We start from the raw sequence: 25,837 nt of genomic DNA on the forward strand, positions 1-25,837 counted from the left end.
AGTTTGAATAGGGTCCAGTATTCAGCTTGAAGGTTTAGAGGCCATGACTATTTTCATGAATGTGTCAAGAGACAGGATTAAAAAACTTGAGTGTCTCCATTGATCCTAGGTCCTGGAAGTTTTGTGCAAACTCAGGACAACTGAGCTTTGGAGAAATACGCAGATTTAAAGAGGAGTCCGTAATTTGCTTTCTAATGATCATGATCTTTTCATCGAAGAAGTTGAATTCATCACTGCTGAAGAGAAAGGCATCCTCTCTTGGGGAATGATGCTTTTTAGTTAGCCTTGCGACAGTATCAAATATACACTTTGGATTGTTCTTATTCTCCTCAATTAGGTTGGAAAAATAGGATGATCGAGCAGCAGTGAGGGCTCTTCGATATTGCTCTGTACTTTCTTTCCAAGTAGTAGGAAGACTTCCAGTGTGGTGGAGCGCCATTTCCGTTCCAATTTTCTGGAGGCTTGCTTCAGGGCTCGGGTATTTTCTGTATACCAGGGAGCTAGTTTCTTGTGACAAATGTTTTTTGTTTTTAGGGGTGCGACTGCATCTAGGGTATTACGCAAGGTTAAATTTAGATCCTCAGTTAGGTTGTTAACTGATTTTTATACTCCGACATCCTTGAGTAAGTGGAGGGAGTCTGGATTGGCCTCTAGGAATCTTTGGCTTGTCCTATAATTTATAGCACGGCTTTTGATGGTCCTTGTTTGGGGTCTGAGCAGATTATTTGTTGCGATTGCAAACGTAATAAAATGGTGGTCCGATAGTCCAGGGTTATGAGGAAAAACATTTAGATCCACAATATTTATTCCACGGGACAAAACTAGATTCAGGGTATGACTGTGGCAATGAGTAGGTCCGGAGACATGTTGGACAAAACCCACTGAGTAGATGATGGCTCCAAAAGCCTTTTGGGGTGGGTCTGTGGACTTTTCCATGTGAATATTAAAGTCACCAAAAAGTAGAATATTATCTGCCATGACTACAAGGTCTGATAGGAATTCAGGAAACTCAGTGAGGAACTCTGTATACGGCCCAGGAGGCCTGTAAACAGTAGCTATAAAAAGTGGTTGAGTAGGCTGCATAGATTTCATGACTAGAAGCTCAAAAGACAAAAACGCAGTCATATTTTTTTTTTTTTGGGGGGGGGGTAAATTGACATTTGCTATCGTAAATGTTAGCAACACCTCCAGTCAGGCCAATCACATCAAGATTATGATCAGTGATTAGTTCATTGACCATAACTGCGGTATCTAACATTAAGTAGCCTTATTTTGAGATGTGAGATATCACAATCTCTTTCAATAATGACAGGAATGGAGGGGGTCTTTATTCCAGTGAGATTGCTAAGGCAACCACCGCCATGTTTAGTTTTGCTCAACCTAGATCGAGGCACAGACATGGTCTCAATGGGGATAGCTGAGCTGACTACACTGACTGTGCTAGTGGCAGACTCCACTAAGCTGGCAGGCTGGCTAAAAGCCTGCTGCCTGGCCTGCACCCTGTCTCATTGTGGAGCTAGAGGAGTTAGAGCCCTGTCTATGTTGGTAGATAAAATGAGAGCACCCCTCCAGCTAGGATGGAGTCCATTTGTGGGTGAGTCCCAGAAAGAGGGCCAATTATCTACAAATGATATCTTTTGGGAGGGGCAGAAAACAGTTTTCAACCAGCGATTGAGTTGTGAGACTCTGCTGTAGAGCTCATCATTCGCCCTAACTGGGAGGGGGCCAGAGCCAATTACTCGATGCCGACACATCTTTCTAGCTAATTTACACACTGAAGCTACAGTGGGGGAAAAAAGTATTTAGTCAGCCACCAATTGTGCAAGTTCTCCCACTTAAAAAGATGAGAGAGGCCTGTAATTTTCATCATAGGTACACGTCAATTATGACAGACAAAATGAGAAAACGAAATCCAGAAAATCACATTGTAGGATTTTTTATGAATTTCTTTGCAAATTATGGTGGAAAATAAGTATTTGGTCACCTACAAACAAGCAAGATTTCTGGCTCTCACATACCTGTAACTTCTTCTTTAAGAGGCTCCTTTGTCCTCCACTCGTTACCTGTATTAATGGCACCTGTTTGAACTTGTTATCAGTATAAAAGACACCTGTCCACAACCTCAAACAGTCACACTCCAAACTCCACTATGGCCAAGACCAAAGAGCTGTCAAAGGACACCAGAAACAAAATTGTAGACCTGCACCAGGCTGGGAAGACTGAATCTGCAATAGGTAAGCAGCTTGGTTTGAAGAAATCAACTGTGGGAGCAATTATTAGGAAATGGAAGACATACAAGACCACTGATAATCTCCCTCGATCTGGGGCTCCACGCAAGATCTCACCCCGTGGGGTCAAAATGATCACAAGAACGGTGAGCAAAAATCCCAGAACCACATGGGGGGACCTAGTGAATGACCTGCAGAGAGCTGGGACCAAAGTAACAAAGCCTACCATCAGTAACACACTACGCCGCCAGGGACTCAAATCCTGCAGTGCAAGACGTGTCCCCCTGCTTAAGCCAGTACATGTCCAGGCCCGTCTGAAGTTTGCTAGAGTGCATTTGGATGATCCAGAAGAGGATTGGGAGAATGTCATATGGTCAGATGAAACCAAAATATAACTTTTTGGGTAAAAACTCAACTCGTCGTGTTTGGAGGACAAAGAATGCTGAGTTGCATCCAAAGAACACCATACCTACTGTGAAGCATGGGGGTGGAAACATCATGCTTTGGGGCTTTTGTTCTGCAAAGGGACCAGGACGACTGATTAGTGTAAAGGAAAGAATGAATGGGGCCATGTATCGTGAGATTTTGAGTGAAAACCTCCTTCTATCAGCAAGGGCATTGAAGATGAAACGTGGCTGGGTCTTTCAGCATGACAATGATCCCAAACACACCGCCCGGGCAACGAAGGAGTGGCTTCGTAAGAAGCATTTCAAGGTCCTGGAGTGGCCTAGCCAGTCTCCAGATCTCAACCCCATAGAAAATCTTTGGAGGGAGTTGAAAGTCCGTGTTGCCCAGCGACAGCCCCAAAACATCACTGCTCTAGAGGAGATCTGCATGGAGGAATGGGCCAAAATACCAGCAACAGTGTGTGAAAACCTTGTGAAGACTTACAGAAAACGTTTGACCTGTGTCATTGCCAACAAAGGGTATATAACAAAGTATTGAGAAACTTTTGTTATTGACCAAATACTTATTTTCCACCATAATTTGCAAATAAATTCATTAAAAATCCTACAATGTGATTTTCTGGATTTTTTTTCCTCATTTTGTCTGTCATAGTTGACGTGTACCTGTGATGAAAATTACAGGCCTCTCTCATCTTTTTAAGTGGGAGAACTTGCACAATTGGTGGCTGACTAAATACTTTCTTTCCCCACTGTATGTTGTCCAGATAAAGCGTCCGGGGTGAAAAAGTAGAATGAAAAAGGTCGAGCGAGTAAAAAATATACAAATAACTAAGACGTTGGTAAAACGTGTTAAATGAAGATAGATTAAAGGGCAAGTTTGGCAGGTAGCCATGCAGCAACAAACAGCGTAGCACGGAAACAAGTGACGCGTTCAAATGGAAGTGACAAAACGATCTGCTTGTGTGATTTACATTTTTTTCTCTGTGTGGCCCATGTTTTTCAGACATAATTGTAAATGAGAAAGTGATGCGTTAAACTGAAAATATCAATAGAGAAATCATAACGTTGCTCGAGGGTTATGGAGATGATAGTGAGACTGCCTAAAGAAGTTTAATGTGTTTTATTGTTGGACATAAAAGACTGTAAAAACACCAGGAAATCAGCTCCAAGTGGTTTTAATTTAGGGAATCTGTTCCAAAGCATTTCCACGCATAATAGAGAGATATGTGATTGTATACAAATGTAAGCAAGGTTTGAAATGATTCTGTTTTAGTGAAATATTATATCTGTTTGGGCTTCTTGTGGTCAATTTGTAGTCTACAAATTATATGTAATTATGTTCCGGCCCCCTGACCATCTGCTCAAGAAAAAAATCTGCCTGTGGGTGAATCTTGTTAATGTTCCCTGTTTTAGAAGCAGCACCTATGTCAAGAGCAAGCTCAAGTGTTTACCCCATGCACACCTCAATATGGCTGGACTTGTAGTTGTGAACATATTATTAACGGTTTCATATTACCCACTTTATGAAAATAACCCCTTTTCTTCCCCAGGCTGGGTTTGGGTGGGGGGATGTGTATTTATGTCTGTAATAAAGCCCAGTGGGTGGGCCTATGCCCTCCCAGGCCCACCCATGAAATCCATAAATTAGGGCTGAACTGTAACTCAGTAAAATCTTTGAAATGTTTGCATGTTGAGTTTATACTTTTGTTCAGTATAAATGAGAGGATTCAGCTAGTAGCCTACACTAGGTTCTAGGCTAGACCATGGAGTAAAGCTCTTTCTTCATGTGTCTTCTCTTCTCATAGTACAAGTGCCAGAGCGCCCGAAGAAACTCCAGTGGGAATGATGAGTGTGAGGTGTGAATTGCTATTCAATCAAATGCACAGTAAAATCGCATTCATCCAAATAATATTAGCACATACTTAAGCAAATATCTAAATTGTCTGATCTATCTTTCCCATAAACTTGTCATGTGTTTTGTCTGCAGGAGGTGATGCGGAATGCTGATTTTAGCACCACCCTCACAGTGTTTGGTCTGAAGCCAAGATCATGTAAGCCTGAATGAATCTTTCAGGGGTTACAGTCATTCCTTATCGCGCTTTTATTTATTAAATGGCACACATACAATTAACACATTTCAATATCTTCAAGTTAAGGTATTTAACCTGTTAAATAACTGTAAAACAGATAACATATGGAGCAATGAGCTTGAACATGGTGAGCAAGTATGAGGCAGGGTATATTATTAACGGCATTTATCTAGAAAGTAATAGAGTGATTCTGTGTAAGTATGGACCTGTTGCAGCTTGTCCCAAGCATGGTGATACATTTGTTCATGACTTCTTCACACCCCTTGACTTTTTCCACATTTTGTTGTGTTACAGCCTGAATTGATTAAATTTAGATTTTGTGTCACTGGCCTGTACACAATACCCCATAATATCAAAGTGGAATTATGTTTTAAACGTTTTTTACAAATTAATCAAAAATGAAAAGTTGCGATGTCTTTAGTCAATAAGTATTCAACCACTATGTTATGGTAATATCTCATCTCTTTACCCCACACATACAATTATCTGGAAGGTCCCTCAGTCGAGCAGTGAATTTCAAACACAGATTCAACCACATAGACAAGGGAGGTTTTCCAATGCCTCGCAAAGAAGGGCACCTATTGGTAGATGGGTAAAAAGCAGACATTGAATATCCTTTTCAGCATGATGTTGTTATTAATTACACTCTACATATTTTCAAGCACGATGGTGGCTACATCATGTTATGGGTATGCTTGTCATCGGCAAGGACTAGGCAGTTTTTTGGGGATAAAAATAAACGGAATATAGCTAAGCACAGTCAAAATCCTAGAGGAAAACCTGGTTCAGTCTGCTTTCCAACAGACACTGGGAGACAAATTCACCTTACAGAAGGACAATACTTCAAAATGGCTGTTTAGCAATGATCAACAACCAACTTGACAGAGCTTGATGAATTTAAAAAATAATAATGTGCAAATATTGTACAATCCAGGTGTGCCAAGCTCTTAGAGACTTAACCAGAAAGACTCACAGCTGTAATCGCTGCCAAAGGTGATTGTAACATGAATTGACTCAGGGGTGTGAATACTTATGTAAATGATACATTTCTGTATTTTATTTTCAATACATTTTCAAAAATTTCTAAAAACATGTTTTCACTTTGTCATTATGGGGTATTGTGTGTAGATGGGTGAGAAAAAATAAATTGAATCAATTTTGAATTCAGGCTGTAACACAACAAAATGTGGAATGAATACTTTCTGAAGGCACTCTACAATGTCAACTGTGTGTCAAGCATGTGCCTCAGTGCAAGAGGATGAGAAGACAAACTATTAATGGGGGTCATAGATATCCAACAAACAGGAAAATGGTGTCCCTGTCAGAGTTGCGCTCTGTCCTGCACTCCCGGTCAATCACTGGACCTTTGACCTTAGTTCCAGATTATTTTGTCTCTGTTGCCATGCTAACAATGATGTGTGAGACGACCTTATCAACTTTCCTTCCAAGGAAAATGGTGGAGGAGTTCAGTGGAATTTCCATGGTATTTCACTATTAATAAATGGTTTACAAAAACCAAGCGATGTGGTGTTGAACCCACAGAAAGGACACTAAGGAGATTTCCTTAGGAGTAGCTATAGTCTCATTATTGCATAATGCTATACATTGAGTATACAAAACATTAAGAAAACCTTCCTAATATTGAGTTGCACCACCTTTTGACCTCAGAACAGCCTCAATTCGTCGGGGCATGGACTCTATCTACAAGGTGTTGGAAAGCGTTGCACAGGGATGCTGGCCCATATTGACTCCAATGCTTCCCACAGTTGTGTCAAGTTGGCTGGATGTCCTTTGGGTAGTGGACCGTTCTTGATACAGACAGGAAACTGTTGAGTGTGAAAAACCCAGCAGTGTTGAAGTTCTTGACACAAACCAGTGCGCCTGGCACCTACTACCATACTCCGTTCAAAGGCACTTAAATCTTTTGTCTTGCCTATTCACCCGCTGAATGGCACACATACACAATCCATGTCTCAATTGTCTCAAGGCTTAAAAATCATTATTTAACCTGTCTCCTCCCCTTCATCTACACTAATTTTAAAATGGATTTAACAAGTGACATCAATAAGGGATCATAGCTTTCACCTGGATTCACCTGGTCAGTCTGTCATGGAAAGAGCAGGTGTTTGTAATGTTTGGTATAGTCAGTGTATAATATATAGTATTTATTAACAATTCTGAAAACTGAAATACACATTCCACTGACCTAGAGGTAACCCTGGTCTGGACTAGGTCTTGCACAATTACTGTATAACCGGTTAACCGACAGTTATGGATGAAAACCATCATGAAAATAAAAGAACTATCATAACCGTTTTTTAAAAACAAGCAAGATGTTGTAGCAAACAAGTCTTCGCTTGCTTAGGCCAGGGTTTCCCATACTCTGTCGAAATTCCATGACTGTCACAGCCCTAGTCTGAACATTCCAAAGTTACAATTATTGTTGGAAGGAAGCCTGGGAGTAAGGTCAGTAAAAAGTCTAGAATCTGATCTCATCTCTGCAGGGCCTGATGGTATTCCCAGAGGTCCATTGTTTGAAAGTTCCCAAATGTGTAATTTCAGTGATTTCTATATGTTTCCTATATGTTGTTGTAGCGTTCTGTCGAAGCAGCCGTCAAGAGTCGTCAGACCCCAGTTTCACTATGAGGAGGAAGATGGAACACCTGAGAGAGGAGATGGAGCAGATTGGCGTCCTACGGCAGGTCAGGACACTCCGAAAACACCAGATGACAAACAATGACTAAAAGATCATCATTTTTTGGGGGGTGCTTATATTTGTACTGTTATACACATGTGTAATGGAAAAGTTTTTTTTAATTTTATTTTTATTTTTCATATCCCAACTCCCCCTGAGCAACCCACAGGGAATGGGGTCACGGCCAGGGTCGCCATTGTACAGCGTCCCTGGAGCAATTAGGGTTAAGTGCCTTGCTCAAGGGCACAGCAACATACTTTTTCACCTTGTCTACTTCGGTATTGGAACCAGCAACCTTTCGGTTACTGGCCCAACGCTCTAACCTCAAGTAATCCGATTAGACTTATGTAGCAGTCCTTTTCATTCTCCACTAAATTTACTGAATCATTTATAAAAAATGTGTCAAGAATTTGAAGGACAATCAGCAGCTATTTATCAGGTGTGGACAAACGCCTCTTGCATTGGCGGAGTTGACAGGAGAATATATTACTGTAGTTCTGCAATGTTTTCCTCATCTGATGAGGCTTGAATGGGCTCTTTCATGTTGTCTGGAGTTCCTCAGAATTCTCGACGTGTCACTACTTGTTCCTCCAGACAGCTACAGGTAGTGTTGCGCTTTCGACAGCATCCCAGTGGGTCACTCCCCAGAAGCATGCACATTGCACGTCCACATTTAGTTGGAGCTGTGGAGTGAAATAGTTTACATTTACATTTGACATTTTAGTCATTTAGCAGACGCGCTTATCCAGAGCGACTTACAGTTAGTGAATGCATTAATTTTTCATTTAAATTAAATATATCTGGTATATCCAAACTGACAGAGCTTGAGAGGATCTGCAGAGAAGAATGGGAGAAACTACCCAAATACAGGTGTGCCAAGCTTGTAGCGTCATACACAAGAAGACTTGGGGCTGTAATTGCTGCCAAAGGTGCTTCAACAAAGTACTGAGTGAAGAGTCTGAACACTTATGTAAATGTAATATTTCAGTTTTTTATTTTTTATGAATTGTTTATGCTTTGTCATTATGGGGTATTGTGTGTAGATTGCTGATGGGGAAAAAAACGATTTCATCAATTTTAGACTAAGGCTGTAACGTAACAAAATGTGGAAAAAGTCAAGGGGTCTGAATACTGTGTCTGTGTGTGTGTGTGTGGTCCTCTGTATCTCAGTTGGTAGAGCATGGCGCTTGCTACACCAGAATAGTGGGTTCAATTCCCAGGACCAACCATAACTTCAAAAGTTATGCTCGCATGACTGTATTTATTATGGATCCCCAGTCGTTCCTGCCAAGGCAGCAGCTACTCTTAGTGCGTATGTTATTGTTTGTGTGTGTATGCATGTGTCTCTTCACAGATCTCGCTGTGTCTGTCTTTTAAAATATGATTCTACTGCTTGCATCAGTTACCTGATGTGGAATAGAGTTCCATGTAGTCCTGGCTCTATGTAGTACTTTGTGCCTCCCATAGTCTGTTCTGGACTTGGGGACTGTGAAGAGACCCCTGGTGGCATGTCTTGTGGGGTATGCATTGGTGTATGAGCTGTGTGCTAGTAGTTTAAACTGACAGCTCAGTGCATTCAACATGTCAATACTTCTCACAAGTAGTGATGAAGTCAATCTCTCCTCTACTTTGAGCAAGGAGAGATTGACATGCATGTTATTAATGTTAAATCTTCGTGTACATTTAAGGGCCAGCCGTGTTACCCTGTTCTGGGCCAGTTGTAATTTTCTTAAGTCCCTCTTTGTGGCACCTGACCACACGACTGGACAGCAGTCCAGGTGCGACAAAACTAGGGCCTGTAGGACCTGCCTTGTTGATAGCGTTGTTAAGAAGGCAGAACAGTGCTTTATTATGGACAGACCTCTCCCCATCTTAGCTACTGTTGTATCAATATGTTTTCACCATGACAGTTTACAATCTAGGGTTACTCCAAGTAGTTTAGTCTCCACAACTTGCTGAAATTCCACATTTAGGGTTTAATAAATGATTTGTCCCAAATAAAATCCATTTAGTTTTTGAAATATTTAGGACTAACTTATTTCTTGCCACCCATTCTGAAGCTGACTGCAGCTCTTTGTTACAGTGAGGGGAAAAAAGTATTTGATCCCCTGCTGATTTTGTACATTTGCCCACTGACAAAGACATGATCAGTCTATAATTTTAATGGTAGGTTTATTTGAACAGTGAGAGACAGAATAACAACAAAAAAATACAGAAAAACGAATGTCAAAAATGTTATAAATTGATTTGCATTTTAATGAGGGAAATAAGTATTTGACCACTCTGCAAAACATGACTTAGAACTTGGTGGCAAAACCCTTGTTGGCAATCACAGAGGTCAGACGTTTCTTGTAGTTGGCCACCAGGTTTGCACACATCTCAGGAGGGATTTTGTCCCACTCCTCTTTGCAGATCTTCTCCAAGTCATTACGTTTTCGAGGCTGACGTTTGGCAACTCGAACCTTCAGCTCCCTCCACAGATTTTCTATGGGATTAAGGTCTGGAGACTGGCTAGGCCACTCCAGGACCTTAATGTGCTTCTTCTTGAGCCACTCCTTTGTTGCCTTGGCCGTGTGTTTTGGGTCATTGTCATGCTGGAATACCCATCCACGACCCATTTTCAATGCCCTGGCTGAGGGAAGGAGGTTCTCACCCAAGATTTGACGGTACATGGCCCTGTCCATCGTCCCTTTGATGTGGTGAAGTTGTCCTGTCCCCTTAGCAGAAAAACACCCCCAAAGCATAATGTTTCCACCTCCATGTTTGACGGTGGGGATGGTGTTCTTGGGGTCATAGGCAGCATTCCTCCTCCTCCAAACACGGCGAGTTGAGTTGATGCCAAAGAGCTCGATTTTGGTCTCATCTGACCACAACACTTTCACCCAGTTCTCCTCTGAATCATTCAGTTGTACATTGGCAAACTTCAGACGGGCCTGTATATGTGCTTTCATGAGCAGGGGGACCTTGCGGGCGCTGCAGGTCCTTCACGGCGTAGTGTGTTACCAATTGTTTTCTTGGTGACTATGGTCCCAGCTGCCTTGAGATCATTGACAAGATCCTCCCGTGTAGTTCTGGGCTGATTCCTCACCGTTCTCATGATCATTGCAACTCCACGAGGTGAGATCTTGCATGGAGCCCCAGGCCGAGGGAGATATACAGTTATTTTGTGTTTCTTCCATTTGCGAATAATCGCACCAACTGTTGTCACCTTCTCACCAAGCTGCTTGGCGATGGTCTTGTAGCCCATTCCAGCCTTGTGTAGGCCTACAATCTTGTCCCTGACATCCTTGGAGAGCTCTTTGGTCTTGGCCATGGTGGGGAGTTTGGAATCTGATTGATTGATTGCTTCTGTGGACAGGTGTCTTTTATACAGGTAACACACTGAGATTAGGAGCACTCCCTTTAAGAGTGTGCTCCTAATCTCAACTCGTTACCTGTATAAAAGACACCTGGGAGCCAGAAATCTTTCTGATTGAGAGGGTGTCATGTGAATTTATATCTCTAATTCAACCTAAGCTTGAATCATTACCAGAGGTTGTAAGGCTCTGGTTTTAATCATCAATGATTCAAGGTCCACAACCAACAAGTATTATCTGTATATTTATTCATGGAGAGCTCTGGCGCCAAAGACACAAACATACGATTTTATACCTCCTGGACTTGACTCCTCCCACCTTTAGGTGGGTTTTCTAAACAGTTTCTGCCTTCCCCTTCACCCTTGAATGTTTAGTACCGCCCCCTCTGTTAGTGGGTTGACACTACATGATAATTCTAACATTTATACTGTATTTGGGGTGAAATCCTTTAGTAATTATTCTTAAAATCCAAATTAATCTAACAATCCACCCATTTGACTAAATATTCCCACATTCAGGATAAATGTATTTTACAAGCATGATTAATCTCAGAGATAACATCAGAACTAATAAACATTTCATCCAATTGCGGTCTTTCAGGGTCCAAATCCTCGTCATCCACCAAGCCTGGAGGATCGTTTTTCACATTCCCCTGGTCAGAGTCCGGAGTCAGTCCATCTCTCATCATTGTTTAGATACTGCATTTCACCAACGCCTGACTCACCAATCCTCGGACACAGGGAACAAGACAACAACCACATAATACAAGAATACCCATACAAACACTGACCGCTCCTAAGATGGTGGCTGCTATGGTTTTCCATTTACCAAATATTTCATCAAACCACCCTATCCACAATGTACTAACTTCTGAGTTCAGTTCATCCTTCACTTAGTGCAGTTAATTCTGTAAGAGCTCTGGTGACTGTCGCATCCAGTGTGGTGTTGTTAGGGATAAATGTGCAACAATGGCTTATCTTTCTATAGACACCGGCCCTTTCTGCCTGATCTAGAACCAACCTCTACTAAGTTATGAGCGGGATGGCGGATAATCGCTCAGAGATCCCCTTTACTGCATCTCTAGTCTGGTCAATAAATCGTTGTTGGTTGTAATAGATATAATTTATCCAATCCATATTTTTGTTTATTGTCACCCACCAGAAAAATGTTGTAGTAAAACTCTCCCATATTTGATTCATAGCTTTGTATTCGTCTGGAACACCCCTGGGGATGCCTATACCATCTATCCAAATTGGGCTATTTCCTTCCTGACTTATATTTATTTTTCTCCTAATTATTCTTCCTTTCACTGGTCTTTGATGACTAATTCTTACAGGTTGGACCAACAATACTGGTGCACAAGTACCCACCCATCCCTCTGGTAATGTCTGCCGAATGCTCCCTTTGTTAGTGCATGCCCACCACACATCAGTCAGAGGGATGGTTAGGCTCCTAATTTTTTTTCCTTCTTATCTAAATCAGTCACATTAATTATCTCCTTACAGCCATCAAAATCACCCAAGTTACGGGTGCCATTTCTATGTCTGTAACACTGGTATTCGCCAGGAGTTAAAGTGAATCTAGGTGGGCTGGCCCAGTATGTCAATTTTGCCAGCCCAATCCCTGTGCAATTTGGCTCTTTTTGATTGGACCCCAGGTCTAATACACAGGGAAACATTGCCTTTGGCATTGGGGTGGTCAACATTGTCGGTCGCCCAATGGAGCATGCATAACAATTGGTCTCCCCCAAGGCCCTAGCGGTGTATTTCATCCACTTTAACCAGAGATTCTCATCAGGGACCCCCTCCACTTCCCCATTGTTCCATTCTTGGAGGAGAAAATATTTCATAGTGGACGGGTTAGTCGAATTGACTCCGTCATCCCTTGACTGATTTACTCGGTCTATTGCCATTAATGGATTAATGACAGTACCTGCTCCCTCTATATCTTTTGACTCCATCAAATGTAATCTTAGACAAGTATCCTGTCCGTATTTGTCCGCGCAAGCCCAGTAAGTTCTTTTCATGTCCTCTTTAGTGACCTTTACTATCGTTACTACCATCTCCGTGGGGATGTCGTTATACCTTCTTATCCTCCATCTGGACGTCCAGCCCCCCCCCGTCTCATCTCCCCGTCCCCCAGTATGTCTAAATACCTGAGCCCAGGAACAATCCGCCGAGGGAGCTGAACATAAATACAATGGGATTTTATAATCCCACGTTGCTTGCTTATCTGCCCTGATAAGATCCCTGATCCTAATTTTGAATCTTACTCCCCACCCTTCTCTGACTCCTATTTTGTAGATCACTCGCCCTTGACGGTCAGTATGTCGGGTCGCTTCCCTTTTATTTCTTAATAATGGTAAGGCCATAGCGTAATTGGTGCGAGGTGGTGGTGGATCTTGACATACCACGACTATTGTCGAGACTATGATGCAGCTCAGGGTCACCCATATTCCCAAAAACCGCCAACCCTCTCCTGTCTTGAGTCCTTCTGCTCGGTACCACCCCATACTCAAAACCTAGGAACACACTACAGTGATGATAGGTCTGGGTAGGAGATCTTCGTTGACAGAGGTGACCCCCGGACCCTGTGGCGCAGTTCTGCTCGCCAAACTCTGCGTGTGCTAAGTGGTGCTTGTATGTGGTCTTACCTTCTTGCAGTGGGTAACATGGACCCAGGTTCCTCTCTCTGCTATTCTAATGGCCAAGGCGGTGACCAACATAACCTGATAGGGCCCTTCCCAACAGGCCTGCTTCCAGTTTTCCTTCTAGTGACTGGATGCTCACCAGTCACCTGGTTAGATAGTGGGTCACCTTCTCCTTTAGTTCACCTGTGGGGCACAAAACCTCTGACATACGGGTGTGGTTAATAAACTATCTTCACACATGTTCAGATTAATCTAACAATTTCTGACTGCATTCTCTTTTTAGACTGTATCTAAAAAATGTTTTTTTTTTTTAGTATTTTGTCCTCTCCTTCGTATATTATTTAATCCTACAATTAGCCTCTTCCCCCCTCTTGACACATAGTTCTGCTTATGTGTCAATATTACTACCTTTCTAAACATTCCCTTAGGTAATTTATCAACCAATTGCTATGCCTTTAATTTTTGAGATTGTCTTTTGCTTCTTTATTGCTCCTCCCACTTCCTTTGTCTTTTATGGCGGCGAAATTCGACTTTCATTCAGTTCAGAATCAATTAGTAATCCAATCAATTAATCTCTTATCTTGTAAAAACACTTATGTTTAGTTCAACCTCTGTTCTACCCCGGCTCTCCCGGGCTTGACCTGAAGACTGATTGTTGGACATGACAAGTCCATATTTAGGTCACCTAAGTGTTCTGCCTAGCAACAAAGAATAAAAACCTCTATGTTCGTGATTAACCCAGTTATCTCTAATAGCCCACCAAAAAAAAACATCATTCTTCATCAATTTTTTTTTTCTTCCTCTAGTCCCTATCTACCTGATCCTGTTGCTAAATCAATGATCTAGGCAATAGTTGTCTCGCCTTAGATTGTACATTCCTCTGATTACTGCAGCTTATTCCATTAATTTAGTTTCAAATATCACCCAATAAACCGTTCCATCCCACAGCATAGTAAACACCACCTATGAACTGTTGAAAATCCCCTAAATTCAACATAACAACCCTTTATAAACATCATGCTGGGTGTGTTTTTTTTTGTTGAAAAACCCAATTGAAAAATAACAATCAAAGATAGTTAGGCTCAACGTAATTTGGTAGCTCCCTCTTATGACCTAAATACTGCCTAACTTCACTACTGCTCCCCCTTGCCCTGAGCAATATTCCAATGAGATAAGCTAATCTCTTTCTCCTGGTTATACATTTTGTTAACCTTCAATTACCATCCGTAATCTAAAGATGGTAGTACACACAAAACATGATACAGATATCCCCAGTCCTAACCCATCAATAATGTTTGTATCAATCTAATTCCTTATAACTAATCCATAAAACCACTCAAAATTCTTCGAGTATACAATGATTATTTAATTATTATTTAATTGATTACCCTAAATCTGCTACATGTGATCTCATTTCAAATGATCCATTATCAATTATTTGATTCACCCCCTAGTAAAATCTCTCTCCCCTTCTATTCTGGAGTTCTACCTCTACCAGCTATTTCCCCTAGTGGCCATTAAATACTCTGCTTTCGTCTGTTCCTTTTCTTACTCTGTTAGTCTCTGCTTTTCAAGCTCCAGAAACTGTTGTCTCTGTCTATCAGCCTGCTTGTTTTTCAAACCTAAACAGTTTCCTTCTCTCTATTTCTTTTATTCTCTCCCTCTCTAACTTCCTCTGTCTCTCTAAGTCTGTCTCTGCCTCTCCTTTTCAAACTCAACCCTCACAGCTCTATCGCTACTTCAGTTCGCCATCCAATTTCTTCAACTGTTCTCTCTGATTCGGCCCTAATCAATAAAACAAATACTTGATATCGTTGATAAGCATACACTTAAGGATGATATTCCATAATGTCATTCGTACCTGTAACATGTTTTCATAGACCTATCTAGAATAATACTAAAGCTATCTTATGCAACTTTTAATACACGTAAAAACTCTCTCTCTCTCCACCCATTCCCTATTGAATAAGTGAGTTTTTAACCCCCAACCACGCTCCAAATCTTCCCTTTAGCATTAACCAACCAAATACTAAGTAGTATCCGGTTACCATTCATCCCAGCCGTTGACTTCCCTCATACACACATATTTCACCTTATGCCATTCAAATGCCCAACACAACATAATAGTTCAATGCAACCCTCTATTGGTTCTGCAAGTCGCTCCGGACCAGAGCGTCTGCCAAATGACCAAAAATGCAAATGTAAATATTCTCTACTTTCTCACTCATGATGTACGTCTACGTTTGAGTGCGAAAGTTCATACATATTGTGACGTCACGAGAGGCTACACAGCTTTCAGCGGGATTGCTCAAGTAGTGCAAGGAGACAAGGTTCAAACAAAACAAGGATTTTATTATAGGTCTTGGGAAATTAACGAAAATATAACAAAATTCTGTTCTCTTGTGGCTCTTTAAGGGTTAACAGTTCAGGGATGTCTCTTCCACATCCAAAATCATAATTCTCACTCGCCCAGATAACTTTCCCCCAGCCTTACTGTAGTCCACGTTGCAGCTAGTGGCCAACCCAGCAAAAAGTCCTTCCAAATGTCTCTCACGTATTTCCACAGGTGCATATATCCAAAGGTGAGTATTTCCCAAAGGTAAGTATCTCCAAATCCTTATATTCCTCATGGAAGTGGACGTGCAGCACTCTTGTCCTCCAGAGAGCCCAGGTTGGAGACTGTGTCTCTTCCCTTCCCAAACCTTCAGCTCATCAGCTCCTCATTTGTTTCAGCTGCGTGGGAAGATTGGCCATAGAGGGGTGGAGTTCCCCGACCATACCAGCAGATGGAGCCATAGCTGTCTGGGTTTGCAGCCACCTCAGGGGGATGTAACGTCCCTCCAGGACACAGCCTCTCGTGACATCACACATCCCCCTCCTCGGGACCGACGTCCTCGTCGGGGTAAAGGCAGCGAAGAAGGCATCACGCCGGGAGAGGGCGTCCGCATTGCCGTGGTGCTTGCCAGCCTGCTCTCTCTTCAACTCCTCCACCTCTAGGACCAGGGACTCAGCCTCCTGTTGTCTCTCCTTGAGTTTCTTACTGAACGCATCAGCCTTGGTTTTAGCAGAGTTTAGCTTCTGTTGAGCAGCTTTCAGTTCCTTCTCTCTCTCTGCCTCCGCATTCTTCATCTTGTTCTCCAACACCTTGTACTTCTCCCTCTGCCTTCTTCTGGACCTCCTTACTACTGCGCAGGGTCTCCTCACACTCCTCGATGGTCCTGCGCAGCCTCTCCAGCTCCTCCTGTTGCTTATGGAAGGAGCTCTGTTGGAGTTTAGCCTGGAGGATATCTAACTCTTCTGTCTTCATGTCTAACTGTTGCTTTAACAAACGATACCTCTCAGCGGTCCCCTTCAGACCAGACAGTTCTTTGTCCAGATTCTGTAGCTCCGTCTCTGTGTCGGTCTGGGCACCTGCCATCCCTATCAGAGCCCGGGCGGGAGTGAGTAACTCGGAGGATTGCACCGGAGCCTTCCCAGGATGAGTCTTGCCTCTCCGTTTCCGAGGTACTCGGGTTATCCTCTCCTGAGACTCTCTCCAGAGTGGGTAAAAGGCTGGGCAGTCTCGTCCAATTAGGACAGGGACGGGGGAGGGAATCAACCACCCCACGCCGTCGTGTGTATGGTTCCCCGTGTGCTGGTCATTGTAAGTTCAGTAATGGGGTATTCTCTGGTGTCCCCATGGACACAGGAAACTGGGAGGACTTTCCCCGGGGGTCAGACACGTTGGGCCCACCAAATCCTTACGCACCAGGGTGGCCCGGCTACCAGAATCCAGTAAGGCCTCCACATCATGGTGATTCACAGTTACCGGGCAGGTGGGGGGTCGATCTGGGCCGCCATCTACGACTCCCAAGAGCGAGGCAAAACGGTGTGTGTGTGCTGAGCTGGAGGACTCCGCAGTGGGCATAGGTTCATCGGCTGGTTTCCCACACTGCCAGGAGATATGTCCCATCTCCCCACACCGGTAACACTGTCGAGTTTCCCCCTCCTGGTGTACTCTTCTTGGACCCGCCTGGTTTCTGGCTCCCCCCTGGAGCCGGGATAAGTCCTGACGTGGCTGGGTTCGAGACCTTGGGGTCCTTTGGACGGGTTCTTCCCATTTGTGGTGGGGCCGCACTCCTGGGGTCTTTTCGGGAAGCATTCAGCATCTCCGCTGTGGCCTGGTACTTTTCCACAGCTTCCACGGTCAGATCAGCCGTGGTCAAGGCCTGTTGACTGATGAACCGTTTTGCCTCATAAGGCAGGGCGCGCAGGTAACGATCCACCACAACGGCCTCCACCACCGCCGCTGCTGTATTCCTCTGCGGATCCAGCCATTTCCTTGCGATTCGGACAAGTTCATGCATCTGCGCCCGAGGAGGTTGGTCTGGTTGGAAGGTCCAACTGTGAAAGCGCTGGGCCATACCAAACTTTGTGAGTCCATATCTGCTGAGGATCTCAGACTTCAGGGCATCATAGTCAGTAACCTGGTCAGGGCCCAGGTCCCGGACAGCATTCAGCGCTTCCCCGGTTAGAAAGGGGGCTAACAGACCAACCCACTGTTGCTTGGGCCAGGCTTCCCTAGTGGCCGTGGCCTCAAATGCATGCAGGTATGCCTCAATGTCATCGGTAGCTCCCATCTTAGATATAAAGTCACTTGCCTTTATTGGGCGGGTATTTTGGACCACCCTCTGTCTCTGCAACTGCAATTCCTCTGCCTTCAGAAGGTTGGCTTTCTTTTGCTCCTCCAAGAGAGCCACGTTTGCTTGCATCTGGGCTTGCTGGCCAGCAACAAGGGCTTTCAATATGTCCTCCATTTCAGTCGGCGGGGGCCTACGGCCAACTTGGAAAACTGGGTGATCAAACCTTCGGTATCCTCCTCTGACATGCACTATTAACGCTTGAGCGTGCCTGTATTCTCCACCATCTGTGACGTCACGAGAGGCTACACAGCTTTCAGCGGGATTGCTCAAGTAGTGCAAGGAGACAAGGTTCAAACAAAACAAGGATTTTATTATAGGTCTTGGGAAATTAACGAAAATATAACAAAATTCTGTTCTCTTGTGGCTCTTTAAGGGTTAACAGTTCAGGGATGTCTCTTCCACATCCAAAATCATAATTCTCACTCGCCCAGATAACTTTCCCCCAGCCTTACTGTAGTCCACGTTGCAGCTAGTGGCCAACCCAGCAAAAAGTCCTTCCAAATGTCTCTCACGTATTTCCACAGGTGCATATATCCAAAGGTGAGTATTTCCCAAAGGTAAGTATCTCCAAATCCTTATATTCCTCATGGAAGTGGACGTGCAGCACTCTTGTCCTCCAGAGAGCCCAGGTTGGAGACTGTGTCTCTTCCCTTCCCAAACCTTCAGCTCATCAGCTCCTCATTTGTTTCAGCTGCGTGGGAAGATTGGCCATAGAGGGGTGGAGTTCCCGACCATACCAGCAGATGGAGCCATAGCTGTCTGGGTTTGCAGCCATCTCAGGGGGATGTAACGTCCCTCCAGGACACAGCCTCTCGTGACATCACAATATGCATCGTTGGAATTTATAGGTACCTCTCAAATAATCGCTTTGTGGTGTTTTTAGCCAATTCTTAATTGACACGAATCATTTTTTCAAACATTTTCCTTTGTTACCGTTAAAGCACTTTCGCGCTTAAAAAAAAAACACTCGCTGTTTCTAGCCCCTCCTTTCGCTGTTTTTTCAAATCCGTTTCACATGCATCTGCCATATAACTTCTAACTTTTTTACTTCGAGATGCCCAATAAATTCATACCTCTTCTCCCAAATGGATCCATAAAACATATTTATTCGATCTCTTCCTAACATATATCTTTCATCCCCCGTTAATTCTCGGACCTCTTTAGAAGATTTATTTCCCATGGTGGAAAAATAAGAAATCCCCCCCCCCTTTTTTTAAATAATTCAATCCCGAATTATTTTCGTAGGAGCTAATATCTTAGTGCGCCTCTTGAGCCAATGTATGATCTGCTTTTGTAATTAACCATTTAAAATTATTTAACCCCTAACCCAGAGTTTTTATTTAAAACTCCGGTTTCATGAAAAGAGTAAGTTAACAATTTTTTCTCACGCGACTTATTTTTAGCTCCTTCCTTGAAACAATTATCACGTATTCCGATGGATTAAGTCTCACACATATACGACCTTATACAATCATTTGCTAAACTTATTTGCAAAGTTCTAGCAAATCCCTAGTCGTATACGCTACTCCCGACTCATCTATCTCACACGATGATAATTATCTCCCTGTTTATACTGTTACACTGCATCTCGCACAATGACAATATTAACTAGTTTACCTTGGTGAATACCCTTCACTCCATGTCATTTCGGACTAGTTTATTTTTGTAAAAGCTATTTACTTAGGGTCATTTTCGGACCCTCCCCCGTCGTAATAATTATTACCTCCTTTGAGATTTTGGTAACTATTGTCTGCCCTCTACAAGAATTCCTATTCTTATACAAGTTTAAATCATTTCACCAAAATCCATGAATAAAAATTACTGACCTTTTCCTTGCAGTTTGGATTTAAATGCTTTTTCAAACTCGTTAACGTCTTTATCGTTCATAAAGAGTAATCACCGGCCTGTTTATAACCTTAACGTCGAAGACCAGGACTCTTTCACGGATGCTATCACCCGCCCGTGCACGGGTTTCGGTGTCCTTAGAACGATAAAGACGTATTTAAGCTCCGCTCAAAGGACCAATCTGTCATGTGAATTTCTATCTCTAATTCAACCTAAGCTTGAATCATTACCAGAGGTTGTAAGGCTCTGGTTTTAATCATCAATGATTCAAGGTCCACAACCAACAAGTATTATCTGTATATTTATTCATGGAGAGCTCTGGCGCCAAAGACACAAACATACGATTTTATACCTCCTGGACTTGACTCCTCCCACCTTTAGGTGGGTTTTCTAGACAGTTTCCGCCTTCCCCTTCACCCTTGAATGTTTAGTACCGCCCCCTCTGTTAGTGGGTTGACACTACATGATAATTCTAACATTTATACTGTATTTGGGGTGAAATCCTTTAGTCATTATTCTTAAAATCCAAATTAATCTAACAGAGGGGGTCAAATACTTTTTTCCCTCATTAAAATGCAAATCAATTTATAACATTTTTGACATGCATTTTTCTGGATGTTTTTGTTGTTATTCTGTCTCTCACTGTTCAAATAAACCTACCATTACAATTATAGACTGATAATTTCTTTGTCAGTGGGCAAACGTACAAAATCAGTAGGGGATCAAATACTTTTTTCCCTCACTGTAGGTGTTGCAGTGATTTCAGATGCTGTGGTAGCTGACGTGTAGTGTTGAGTCATCAGCATACATAGACACACAGGCTTTACTCAGAGCCAGTGGCAGGTCATTATTAAAGATTGAAATCCTGATTCTACCTGGATTGTGTTGGAGAGGCTTCCATTAAAGAAAACCCTCTGTGTTCTGTTAAACGGGTAACTCTCGATCCACAATATAGCAGGGGATGTAAAGCCATAACACAAACGTTTTTCCAGCAGCAGATTATGATCGATAATTTCAAAAGCTCCACTATCAATTTCTCTCAGCCAACATTTGTGTCAGTGCCGTACATGTTGAATGCCCTTCCCTTTAAGCATGCTGCAAATCTGTTGTTAATTTGTTTATTGTGAAATAGCATTGTATCTCGTCAAACACCATTTTTTCCAAAAGTTTACTAAGGGTTGGTAACAGGCTGATTGGTCGACTGTTTGAGCCAGTAAAGGGTGCTTTGCTATTCTTGGGCAGCGGAATGACTTTTGCTTCCCTCCAGGCCTGAGAGCACACACTTTCCTTTAGGCTTAGATTGAAGAGATGGCCATGGTGGCTTGTAATTGTTGATAGACAACCATACTTTTTTCACCTCTTCCACACTAATTTTACGGAATTCAAAATTGCAATGCTTGTCTTTCATAATTTGGTCAGTAATGCATGGATGTGTAGGTTCAGAATTTGTTGTTGGCATGTCATGCATAAGTCTGTAAGTCACTTTGGATAAAAGTGTCTGCTAAATGACATATATTGTTAATATATATACAGTGGGGAAAAAAAGTATTTAGTCAGCCACCAATTGTGCAAGTTATCCCACTTAAAAAGATAAGAGAGGCCTGTAATTTTCATCATAGGTACACGTCAACTATAAAAGACAAAATGAGAAAAAATAATCCAGAAAATCACATTGTAGGATTTTTAATGAATTTATTGGCAAATGATGGTGGAAAATAAGTATTTGGTCAATAACAAAAGTTTCTCAATACTTTGTTATATACCCTTTGTTGGCAATGACACAGGTCGAACGTTTTCTGTAAGTCTTCACAAGGTTTTCACACACTGTTTCTGGTATTTTGGCCCATTCCTCCATGCAGATCTCCTCTAGAGCAGTGATGTTTTGAGGCTGTCGCTGGGCAACACGGACTTTCAACTCCCTCCAAAGATTTTCTATGGGGTTGAGATCTGGAGACTGGCTAGGCCACTCCAGGACCTTGAAATGCTTCTTACGAAGCCACTCCTTCGTTGCCCGGGCGGTGTGTTTGGGATCATTGTCATGCTGAAAGACCCAGCCACATTTCATCTTCAATGCCCTTGCTGATGGAAGGAGGTTTTCACTCAAAATCTCAAAATACATGGCCACATTCATTCTTTCCTTTACACGGATCAGTCGTCCTGGTCCCTTTGCAGAAAAACAGCCCCAAAGCATGATGTTTCCACCCCCATGCTTCAAAGTAGGTATGGTGTTCTTTGGATGCAACTCACCATTCTTTGTCCTCCAAACATGACGAGTTGAGTTTTTACCAAAAAGTTATATTTTGGTTTCATCTGACCATATGACATTCTCCCAATCCTCTTCTGGATCATCCAAATGCACTTCAGACGGGCCTGGACATGTACTGGCTTAAGCAGGGGGACACGTCTTTCACTGCAGGATTTGAGTCCCTGGCGGCGTAGTGTGTTACTGATGGTAGGCTTTGTTACTTTGGTCCCAGCTCTCTGCAGGTCATTCACTAGGTCCCCCCGTGTGGTTCTGGGATTTTTGCTCACCGTTCTTGTGATCATTTTGACCCCACGGGGTGAGATCTTGCGTGGAGCCCCAGATCGAGGGAGATTATCAGTGGTCTTGTATGTCTTCCATTTCCTAATAATTGCTCCCACAGTTGATTTCTTCAAACCAAGCTGCTTACCTATTGCAGATTCAGTCTTCCCAGCCTGGTGCAGGTCTACAATTTTGTTTCTGGTGTCCTTTGACAGCTCTTTGGTCTTGGCCATAGTGGAGTTTGGAGTGTGACTGTTTGAGGTTGTGGACAGGTGTATTTTATACTGATAACAAGTTCAAACAGGTGCCATTAATACAGGTAACGAGTGGAGGACAGAGGAGCCTCTTAAATAAGAAGTTACAGGTCTATGAGAGCCAGAAATCTTGCTTGTTTGTAGGTGACCAAATACTTATTTTCCACCATAATTTGCAAATAAATTCATTAAAAATCCTACGATGTGATTTTCTGGATTTTTTTTCCTCAATTTGTCTGTCATAGTTGACGTGTACCTATGATGAAAATTACAGGCATCTCTCATCTTTTTAAGTGGGAGAACTTGCACAATTGGTGGCTGACTAAATACTTTTTTTCCCCACTGTATTATATCCAAACGCCTCCTATAGAGGACTGTTCATACATGTCTTGCCTTAGTGGTTGCAATAGGTGATGTACAGTATTCCACAGTGATCTATTCTACAGGATCCATGTTGAATGTGTTATTTCTGTGACTCCTCTCAGAACCTGGAGTCCAGACTGAAGGTCTTACTGCCGGACAATGTCGGAGCTGCTCTAATGGATGGCGTTGTCCTGTGCCATCTGGCCAATCACATTCGTCCTCGGTCGGTGGCCAGCATCCATGTACCCTCCCCAGCAGTGGTAAGTACCAGTTGAAAACCTGTTGTTTGAAATCCCCAAAGCCGAAGCAAACCACCTGCCAAGAAGAAAAAAAAGCAAATAATATTTAGAACAAATAAGTATCATATTTCTCTGCTTTTTTATTTCTTCCATGTAACTATTGACCAACTCTGTTCCACAGCCAAAGCTTAGCATGGCCAAGTGCCGCAGGAATGTGGAGAACTTCCTGGATGCCTGTAAGAAGCTGGGTGTGCCACAGGTAAACACACATCACCAAATCACTACTGTCTATCATTGCCATCAGTCCTCTCAGTCACCAGCAAGAGATCTGATACGCCTCCCTTATCAGGAGAACATCTGTTTGAGTCCTGAACCTAATGTGGAAACCTCAAGAGGATAGGTTGAGCTTGATTTTTGGTTTATACAACTGCCTTGTTGTTGTCTTGCCAACAATGTATTTTAACAAAGAAATAGACTGGCACCCAAACGTCAATTCACTTGTACTGACCTGAAAGTGTTTTGAAAGGACCGGTGATGACTGTCTGCTGTGTTTCTGCCCTGGCAGGACAAGCTGTGTTTGCCCCACCATATCCTAGAGGAGCGTGGGCTGGTGAAGGTGGGTATGACCGTTCAGGCTCTACTGGAGCTGCCGGCCTCCAAGCCCACTCAGCTGTCTGCTGTCTAACAGCAGCCTGGACACTGCCTCCACCCCCTGTCCAGCCTAGTCCAATCCTCCACCACCCAGCCCTTCACCCCACAGAGGAGGGGGCTTCCAGCCTGCTCCGCTCATCACCGGGGACCAGGGACCCCTTAAGGTCGAGGGCCCAGGGGCTGCAGGGAGTCCATTGCCAGCTGACTGAGCCAAGAGAGGGAGGGGTTAACTCAGATCCTCCCACCCTTCCTATATGATGTCAGCTGGGACCCACCTCCCATCCATCAGATTGTTAGCTTCTGTCATGTCCTCCTTCAGGGGACCCTACTGTACTGTGTGTGTAGAGTACCAGTGTGGCTGTCTGTGTGACCTGCACAGTGTGGACTTTGAGAACTGGTGAACCTAAAGCCAGATCAGAAGTCAGACTAAGGGGTGAATCACAGTGAAGATGAAGACCTGTCTGTCACCATGGTGATATTGACTGGCCAATTCTCAGACACCATTGAACCTAGTGGTGCGAACACTGAATTCACTGGGTTTTCAACACTCTGTATTAAAGACATTGGTAGTGAAGTGATAGCAGTTTTAAAGGCATTAAAGGCACTCTTTCACTCAGAGAACTGAACTGCATGCTAGCCGAACCAGCCACACCACATAACTCAAGTGGTCCTTACACCCTGATTTTTCTTTTTAGAACAAATGAGCTTTCAAAGGGGATATATTTGTAGAAGATCATTGTGTTATATCACAGTATACCTCTGTTTGATATCCCAGAGGTAGAGCTTGAGACATCCTAAGTGGTGCTTTACCTCAGAGGAGCCAGCAGTAGCCAAACCCCGGTACACACACTTCTTACAGTCTGCATTTGAGAATAATTATTGTACTACTAATAACAGTGCCATTTGGGGGAAGAATGCTAAGCTTACTTTTAAAAGCATGGTATCCATGATTCAGATAGATTTTCTACTGGAGCACATCTGTGGTGAAGGGAGGCTGCTCTGAGGTACTGCAGATGTGGTATTGGTAGCTCATCCCTGTACAGTAAACGAGAGAGCCATCCCACTGCCACAGGACCTTCTCTCAAATGCAGACCTAGAGACAGATACTGTGACTGCATGTAGCTTTGATCATACCACATGTGCTTATTTGAATAGGACTCGTTGAAAGCACATGGTTATTTAGTTAGGATATTGTACCAAATACACTTACAATGCTGAGATTGTATCTTTTGGTAATTTGATGCAGTGAAACAGTTGTTTTTTAATGTTGACATATTTAATCTTTACATTTATAACTTGCTCCTCTGGTTGGATTCACAACTGCAAAACGTCAAATAAGGAACAAAACATAAGCAATGAGGTGATCCCATAGATGAATCCTGACCACTGAAATATTTTATCATGGAAATTATTGATCTATTTATTTTTTCTATTTATATGCTTTGTTTGTTTTGTTTTTCACCCCTGATGACCCCTTAAGTTATGTGACAGGAGTTTGCAGCTCCAAACTGGTGATATTTTCCTGCTTTAAGCTTTAGTGTTTGTTCTTGGCCACAGTTTACATGTTCACTGTCTAAAAAGCCTGATTCGGTTAACCTCACATCGGTTAACCTTCAAATGTGTTTTTGTGTGTGGTGCAGGAACAATGGTAGTTTTGTCTGCAATGTCTGTTTGATTGAATCAGTGTTACTCACTGATAAATATTTATACTGAACAAAAATATAAACGCAACATGCAACAATTTCGAAAATGTTACTCAGTTCATATACAGTTCAAATAAGGACATCAGTCAATTGAAATAAATTCATTAGGCCCTAATCTATGGATTCCACATGACTTGGAATACAGATATG

At 42.8% G+C, this 25,837-nt stretch overlaps 1 protein-coding gene across 4 annotated transcripts in view; it reads left to right on the forward strand.

Moving 5' to 3' along the window:
• LOC121541880 (leucine-rich repeat and calponin homology domain-containing protein 2) overlaps positions 1 to 25,837 on the forward strand; it is a 77,715-nt gene extending 51,878 nt beyond the window's left edge. For all 4 annotated transcript variants that reach the window (XM_041851238.2, XM_041851239.2, XM_041851240.2 and 1 more), the window contains 6 exons: positions 4,441 to 4,491; positions 4,623 to 4,686; positions 7,321 to 7,427; positions 23,217 to 23,354; positions 23,515 to 23,592; positions 23,899 to 25,837. In XM_041851238.2, coding sequence (XP_041707172.2) covers positions 4,441 to 4,491; positions 4,623 to 4,686; positions 7,321 to 7,427; positions 23,217 to 23,354; positions 23,515 to 23,592; positions 23,899 to 24,018 — 558 coding nt within the window. In that variant the 3' untranslated portion in view covers positions 24,019 to 25,837. The remainder of the gene's footprint in view (positions 1 to 4,440; positions 4,492 to 4,622; positions 4,687 to 7,320; positions 7,428 to 23,216; positions 23,355 to 23,514; positions 23,593 to 23,898) is intronic.

Source organism: Coregonus clupeaformis, chromosome 27 (genome assembly GCF_020615455.1).
Source record: "Coregonus clupeaformis isolate EN_2021a chromosome 27, ASM2061545v1, whole genome shotgun sequence".
In the NCBI taxonomy this organism is placed as follows: domain Eukaryota; kingdom Metazoa; phylum Chordata; class Actinopteri; order Salmoniformes; family Salmonidae; genus Coregonus; species Coregonus clupeaformis.